The following is an 8,201-nucleotide window of genomic DNA, read 5'->3' on the forward strand; positions in this document are numbered from 1 at the left end:
GTCAGTCGTCTAACCTAATTCTCACGAAACAATTCAAAAAAGGGTGATCAGGCACTTTCTTCCCCTTTCAGTTCCTCATGTGGCCGTCAATGGTGTTCAGTCTATTGAAAATGATCAGAGCCAAGTTAAAGTTAAATGGGTTGAAATTTCGGAGAGCTGACCCACATAAAAAAGAGTGGATCAGATCAGTTAAATGAGTCCAAATTTACCCAAATACAATTTCGACCTCTCTGAGCCATGCGGACAAATGAAAGAATGCCATATCATTTAATGAGAGGCTCACATGAAGTGCCGTTCGGTGGGTAATTTTAGCAATAGAATTAACGTCCTACATATTTTCAGACGGATAGATGGATGGAGGATTTTTATAAACCATTTAGCATATGACAGGGGTATCAGGTATCTTAGGCCCTTTTCCGTTTCTTTAATTCTATCTACAAAAAATATATAAAAAAATTGTAAACATATTATTAAGATTAAAAATATTTGAAATTTTAATAATATTTATTATTAAGTTGACTTGTGACTTATTTCACAGATTTGTTACGTTAAAACTCAAATTTACATTGACTTAATAACATGAAACATTACCTTTATCCAATGAAGAATGAGCGTAGGACTTTAAAAACTAAAAGAATATCAAGCCAAGAAACGTTGATAATTCAAAACTTCTTTATAACTAAAAAATAATTTAAAAATAATAAGTACGGTACATTTATTTATTTTCTTGAAAATTTTAAATTGAAATCCGAATACATTATAATAACCACCTAAGCTAAGCTAAGTTATTGTGTAAAAGAGAATATTAATCTTCGAATTTAGAAAACAAAAAACAATTTTAATCTTCTTTCCTAGAGAATCACAATATATTCCTCTTTCCTTTCTTTTTTTTAAATTATTCTCCCCAGCATCTAAGTTTTTTCTTTTGAAAAAAGAATTTATCCCAAAAACCAAGAGTAGCCGCCCCGCCACCCAAACCTCAAATAAAGAAATAAAAAATACAAGTATAATTTCATAAATAAAAAAATAAAGTTTAAATTCAATGCACTTATAATGTAACAAATATATATACAATCATATCATTTACTAAAATTATATATTAATTTATTAACAAATTAGTTGATAATGCTATAAATGATAATTAACCTAATCATCACAAATTAAATTCACAATATTATAAGAAAATAAGAAACCCAAAAAAATAAACTAAAAGAAAAAAGGAAATGAAAAAAAGAAGAAAAAGCCACTATTTTTCCAGCTTTTCTTTTCTTGTATACCATTTTCCCTATTTCTCCTTCATCATCTTCTTCTTCTCTCCGTCTCTTTGAATCAAATTCCCTTTAATTTTCCACAAATTTCGTTTCCATTAGATTCTCTCTCTCTCTCTCTCTCTCTCTCTCTCTCTCTCTCTCTCTCTCTCTCTCTCTCTCTTATTTTCCCTTCTCTTTCCCATTCCATTTCCATTTCCTCTCTAATTCTTTTTTTTCAAGAATCCAAAAACCCACTTAACCTTTTTTCTTTCCTCATATTATCTTCCCAGATTTAGGGTTTCTCTTCAACGCTATAATTTTTTTTGTTGCAATTTTTCCCCATTCATTGTATTATTCTTTTATTTTTTTTAATTACAAAGGGGAGACTTTTGTTGAAAAAAATACTTGTTCCAAGTGTTTTCCATATATATGATTGATATTAGGTATTAGGGTTTTGAAGATTTTTTTGTTTGTTTCTGGGGTCACCAGAAAGAAGTCATTTTTGGTAATTTCTTTTGGTTTTTTCTGGATCTGAGGGTAATTTCAAGATTTAAACCTGTTTAGTTGAATTGGGTTTAAGTGAAATCAAGAAAAGATTCAATCTCTGAGTATGGATCATGTGGTAGGTGGCAAGTTTAGGCTAGGCCGAAAGATCGGTAGTGGATCTTTTGGGGAACTTTATTTAGGTAATCTCAATTTGTATTTCTTGATTGTTGTTAATTTCAATTGTAGCTTAACATTTTTTTGTTATGGGGCTTGTGTTGACTTTCAGTTTTTTTATATCAGGAGTCAATGTACAAACTGGAGAAGAAGTTGCTGTTAAGCTGGTGAGTATGTTTATTAGAATTAGAGATTGGGTCTTTTCATTGGATTTGAATAAAATTAAGAATGTTGATTTAGCTGAAGCTGGAAACTCAATACATGGTTGTGGTGTCAATTGTCTTAAGATTGAGCTTTTCACTCTACTAAATAAAACTAAAAACAACATTAAGAAAATTAAAAAAACAATGAGTCTTTTACTAGAAGATGAGAAGATTAATCTTGAGCTATCAATTGTCAAATAAAAAACTCACAATATAATAGATACACATTGCTATATTGTGCTTTGTTACCGTTCCCAAAAAAAAAATTGCTATTTTGGCTGAATGTTCGAGTAACGTTGCTTATTTGACCCTTTATTTGGTTAGTCTGCATTTGCTGGATATAGCTTCTATTTCTGAAGAGTCCATATTGGTTTGGTAGGGGACCATATTGTGATATATTATAAGACTTCATATGTGGCTTGCTTCTTTCACCATTCGTCAAGTGTTTTAGAACATCAATGAGATTTTCTTGCGCTTTCTATGCAGGAATGTGTTTCTAGTGCTATGTTTAGTATTGAAGGTTTTTTCTTTGACACATTAGCTTTATTTTTTCGTTTCCAGGAATCAACTAAAACAAAGCACCCTCAACTTCATTATGAATCAAAGCTGTATATGCTTCTACAAGGAGGAAGTAAGTAATAGCTTCTACCCGTGAATATCAATGACGGATTATATTTTTTTGAGCTGAACTGATCTGTTTTTTTCTTTTATCATTTTCTTACTTTAAGCTGGAATTCCACACCTCAAGTGGTTTGGCGTTGAAGGTGAATACAATGCCATGGTTATTGACCTTCTTGGGCCAAGTTTGGAAGACTTGTTTAACTATTGCAATAGGAGGTTCACTTTAAAGACTGTGTTAATGCTGGCAGATCAATTGGTAAATAATTAAAATTATATATACTGATTAAAGCATAAATAATGTAGCTGGTTGCATAAGACTTGTTCTCCTATGCAGATTAATAGGGTTGAATATATGCACTCAAGAGGATTTCTTCACCGCGACATTAAGCCTGACAACTTCTTAATGGGTTTAGGGCGTAAAGCAAATCAGGTGTGCACTTCATAATATGTTCTCGAATTGTTCATCTTTGTCTGTGTATTTTAAAACAAAGTTGTATGCTCCTACGTGTTGGACTGGCTATTCGGGAAAATTGTCCACCTATTTGTCTGGAAACTAGATCAGAGGATCTAGGAAGTTGGTACTTTCTTAGGGTTTTATAGTTCCACTATATGAGTGCTTCTCCATCATTTGTGGAGCTCGAACATTCTATCTTGCTCGTTGAGCTTGATCTAGGAACTTTTGGAGTAACATCTTTTTGGTATTCCCTTATGTTATCTGTAGTCTGTACCATTGTGAATCTACGTTGGACAAAGTTTAAAAATTTGATGGAAAAACAATTCTCATGGCATGAATGCTGCAGCTCTAAACAATTTTGGGTGTTTTCTTTTGCTATAACAGGTATACATCATTGACTATGGTCTTGCCAAGAAGTACAGAGATCTTCAGACGCATAAGCATATTCCATACAGGTATAAAATGTGAACCTCTTCTGTTCCTCAAAGATCTCCATGTGATCTTTCACTTTTAGAAATTAAAATGGTCCAATTGGTGACAAAGTGTTAGAATCAAGGACGATTACTTGATAGAAAGAAGCCGAAGGTTGAGCTGTTTCCATTTGTCTCTTTGGTGGCTTCATTTTGATTTTTGCAGTAGTGAGCATTTGATTTTTATCTTGAACTGAGTAGCAACCCTCGCTGATTTGTTATATTTTCTCCAAAGTTCACATTTGCATAAGCTGAATCAAAGCCACCAATAGGGGATCTCAGAAACCATATTGTTTCATTTTGCTTCTGTAAATTTTGACTGTGCATGGTGTACTATGTCACTTATAATCAAAGAGTTGGATTACTTTTCCCCACCTCCATTCCTGCTTGGACACATCTCTTATTTTTTCACTCGCTCGCCGTCCATTCTATATACACTTCCAAGCTTCTCAATAATTGATGGTTAGATTAAGAAACAAATTTGGAGGTTTTCATTCTTATCACGCTTTTCTTTCCTTCACCTTATTTTTATAGGGTGTTGGGTGGATGGATTGGAGTGTATGTTGATTTTTGAATAATTTATTTGCTCCTTTTGACAGGGAAAACAAAAACCTCACAGGAACGGCTCGTTATGCTAGTGTTAACACCCATCTTGGAGTTGGTAAGCGACGATAATGATATCGTTTTTGGTACTTAGTATTCTTTGGAATTGAACATAATTCACTCGCTTCTTTGTATGCAGAGCAAAGTAGAAGAGACGATCTGGAGTCACTCGGTTATGTGCTTATGTATTTTTTGAGAGGAAGGTTTGGGAACTACAGTTTTAATGTTGATCTTTTGGCTCCTGTCTTTTGATTTCCATGTGCCTTGTTTCTTACAATTAGCATATTTAATTGTCTTTACTAGTCTGCCGTGGCAAGGTCTGAAAGCGGGCACCAAAAAGCAGAAATATGACAAGATTAGTGAGAAGAAGATGCTTACACCTATAGAGGTAGTGTGACTTTGTGTACATTATATGTTCTGTGTAAAATCTTGATATGAGATGCTACATGTTTGGTCATACAGGAGAGTACTGGGTCTTACAAATATATACCTGCCCTAAATATGTGTTCTGTGCATTAAACTGCATAATGACATATTCCATTGGTCTTTGTTAAGCAGGTGCTTTGCAAATCTTATCCCTCAGAATTCATATCATATTTTCATTACTGCCGATCATTACGGTTTGATGACAAGCCTGATTACTCATACCTGAAGAGGCTATTCCGAGACCTTTTTATTAGAGAAGGTATATTTTATAGTTTATGATGCTAGTAGTTTCAGTCATCCATTCCATCCTTTATATTTTCTCTTTGGTATTTATCATATGTTTTATTTCAGTAGTTTTATACAAGAAACTTTTTTTTGTGTGCGTTGCAGGTTATCAATTTGACTACGTATTTGACTGGACTATATTGAAATATCCACAGATTGGCTCTAGTTCAAGAGGACGAGTCTGTCCCTTTTTTCTGCCCTCACTAAAAACTTATCCACTGTCACTTGATTTCTGCGTTATAAAGATACACTAGTCTTACCCTTCTGTTTCTTTTTCAGCAACCTACTGGGAGATTACCTGTGAACCCAGGACCATCCGCTGAGAGAGCAGAAAAGATTCCTGGTACTGTTTTAAGAAACTTTGGCTTAAGAAGTAACAGCTTGAATTTCTGATAGTGTGTTCATTGATGTTTAGGCTCATGGTGCTTGTCCTTTGTCTCCAATCTAATTTATGCTTTTTGTAAAATAACCAATTATTGGGAGCGGAATAGCAATATAAGCCTCTTGAGGGGGAAGAGAGAGAGAGAGACGTATGGTGCTCAAGTATGTGCATAGACTAAAAGTTGGATCTACCCTAGTCAGGGGGAATGGGTGCTCTACTCTTCCCCCCCCCCCCCCCACCACCACCACCAAAAAAACACTCCTGGTTTAATGTGCACAAGAGATGCCTATGCATCAGATTGTGTTCCATCTTTTGTTAGCTTCCTCACTCCTGGTATCCATCAGACCAGAACTAGTTTGCTGAGAGATGAAAATGGGATCTCCCTTGGTTAAACTAGGAGAAATTTGACCCAAGAAATCTCAAGGAAGAGAAATCCTTTTAGTTATTAATATAGACAACTGTTAACAACTAGTGTTGCATGTTTGACCTTCCAAAAAAGCTAGTGTTGCATGTATTTTTGTACCATATATATGAGAAATGTGTACAGTATACGATGAAGTCCATTAGCTGTTCTGGTTACTTAATGAGCTTCTGATATGAAACACTTCTCTATAAATTGTAAACTGGAATAGTGAATGTTCCAACTGACCAAACAGTTGAGTAGTTCTGTCTCTTTCTGATGTTATGGGGCATAAGGTGCTTTTTGGGTCAGGGAATAAATGATGCACAGAAGTTGGCCATTATGGGCTAGGTTATCTCTGTTTGAAAAGATCGTAACGAGCTGTCCACTTTTCTTACCATGCCCAGTGCCCCCTACCTTGCAAGAATTATCAGAGGAAGGCGAGGCAGAGAGAGTTTCTCAAACCCCCCCCCCCCCCCCCCCCAAAAAAAAAAAAAAGAGAAGGATTTGTTGGTTGAATTTCTGGTATCATGTTACAGATTTGTATTCCAGAAGCTAATTTTTATATTTGGCTGAGCTCTTTTACAGTGAGGCAGGAAATTAAAGATAGGTTTTCTGGTGCTGTTGAGGCGTTTACTAGAAGGAACGTGTCTGGAACTGGTTTGCAAGGGGACCATTTGAGACACCACAGATCTTCAGACGATGTTCCATCATCCAAGGATGTGGTAAGCGGTGCATATGATTATCTTTTATCTGCCTGAACCTGTGGATTCTGTACAGTATTTCTGCATCCTCTCAAGTTTGCATGCATTAATTTGTTCCTACGCGGAGCTTTCTTGGTATCGGAACCTGCTGATATTGTTTATATTGTCAGCAAGCTGATACTGAAAGAAGCCGTGTAACTCGGACTGGTAGCAACTCGAGTAGGGCTGTCATGGGAAGCAGCCGACCAAGCTCATCTGGTGAACCCACTGACAATCGCACTGGTCGATTGGGTTCAAGTAGTGGCCGTATTTCCACCACCCAAAGAGTGCAACCCGGATTTGAATCCAAGTCATCATCTTTTACCCGCGCTACTGCAACAAGAGGCGGTAGAGATGATGCTCTTAGGAGCTTTGAGCTGCTAACTATTGGCACTGGAAGAAGGAAATGAGAGGCTATATGGTGTCTAAAATCTGCCCCCTCAAGGTTCCAAAACTTTTTACCGCTGGCATTTAAGTATTTCCTTATTCTTGATTTTAGTCCTCGGCTAATTTGATATTATCGTTACTGGTTTTTGCTGATAGTTGAGCAGCAGATTGAGCAGCTTTCTTTAAGCACTTCCCGGCAATCGTGCACTGATTCTTGCAATTTAACAGACTTGCTAAACTTTCAGAGATAGGGGGGCTGTTTCTCTGTTTATATATTTGAGAATGCCTCTCTAGTGTGTGATGTTGTAGACCGGGATATGTCTCGAAAATAAAAATATTTCACATCTCTGTAAATTGCTTAATGCAGAGATGAGCATAGCTCCCTTTTTTTCCTGATGCATGGCTCTGCTATGTTTGCAAATGGGGAGGAAGTTTAGTGGAAAGTAAATAGTTCATGGTTATGCAGTGTAGTTCCGATTACTTTAAGGGCTACCTCGGTACATTTTCTTAGTTGTGTGGTTCTTGTGCCAAGAAAGATATTCATTTACTTTATGAATGTACCTTAAATTTCTTCTATCCAATCTTACATGATTGTTACTATGAAACAGCCTCTTGCAGAAATGCAGGCCGTGTATAATACTCTTTGTGGTCCGGCCCTTCTTCGGATCCCGTGCATAGCGGGAGCTTAGTGCACCAGCCTACCCCTTTTATGAACTTGAGCTGTCACTAGTGAATCTGATTTGATTGGCTATGGATTAATTACACTTGCAATAATGCTCTAGTTCTACTGATATGGGACCAATTATTTATTATTTTTCTAGATTTATCTGTCCAAGTATATGGTCATTGTTAAGATGAATTTGAGTTTTTAATTTTGAATCTCTATTTTCTTGGACGAGACTAACAAGGCATTTCATGATAAGAGGGGTTGGTTAGATTGTTAACCTCTCCCACCTGGGGTTGTGGGTTCGAGTCAGCAAAGGAGTAATAGCGGGGAATTTAAAAAAAAAAAAGATCTGTGGAATTTGACGTGGGTGTGGAGAATTCACCCCTGTTCTTGTGTAAATAGTCATTGTCTCGACTTCTAAGGCGCATAAGAAACGGGCTAACATTTTTTCGATTGAAATGTGGATCAGTCACGGGCCAATTGGCTTCCCGAATAATTTAAAAAATATAAAAAATTAAGTAAAAACGGTGTGTAGATTGAAGATACACTAATTTTACAAATTACTCATTTTCATATTAAATTGAATTGATTTTATTTTCTATAGGATCTTACCTTATTTTCTTCCCTTTCAATGTTTTCATAAAAAAATA

The 8,201-nt window shown here is 35.8% G+C and overlaps 1 protein-coding gene across 1 annotated transcript; it reads left to right on the top strand.

The window, feature by feature from the left end:
* Window positions 1-1,271: 1,271 nt before the first annotated feature.
* Window positions 1,272-7,483, top strand: LOC107759036 (casein kinase 1-like protein 10). Its single transcript, XM_075256998.1, has 15 exons — window positions 1,272-1,936; window positions 2,037-2,077; window positions 2,675-2,744; window positions 2,842-2,990; window positions 3,069-3,164; window positions 3,573-3,643; window positions 4,258-4,319; window positions 4,401-4,464; window positions 4,565-4,649; window positions 4,820-4,946; window positions 5,078-5,151; window positions 5,252-5,315; window positions 6,343-6,479; window positions 6,629-6,942; window positions 7,041-7,483. Exons 1-14 carry the CDS (start codon window positions 1,861-1,863, stop codon window positions 6,905-6,907), a joined length of 1,395 nt encoding a protein of 464 aa, XP_075113099.1. The 5' UTR covers window positions 1,272-1,860; the 3' UTR covers window positions 6,908-6,942; window positions 7,041-7,483.
* Window positions 7,484-8,201: the final 718 nt, after the last annotated feature.

This window comes from Nicotiana tabacum, chromosome 7 (assembly GCF_000715075.1).
Source record: "Nicotiana tabacum cultivar K326 chromosome 7, ASM71507v2, whole genome shotgun sequence".
Taxonomy (NCBI): domain Eukaryota; kingdom Viridiplantae; phylum Streptophyta; class Magnoliopsida; order Solanales; family Solanaceae; genus Nicotiana; species Nicotiana tabacum.

What these genes read in the sequence shown, in the direction of transcription:
- LOC107759036 (XM_075256998.1), top strand. Translation starts at nt 1,861, where the DNA reads ATGGATCATGTGGTAGGTGGCAAGTTTAGGCTAGGCCGAAAGATCGGT. An exon ending in TAATGCTGGCAGATCAATTG is followed by an intron (nt 2,991 to 3,068) that starts GTAAATAATTAA and finishes TCTCCTATGCAG; the next exon opens with ATTAATAGGGTTGAATATAT. An exon ending in AGACCTTTTTATTAGAGAAG is followed by an intron (nt 4,947 to 5,077) that starts GTATATTTTATA and finishes TGTGCGTTGCAG; the next exon opens with GTTATCAATTTGACTACGTA.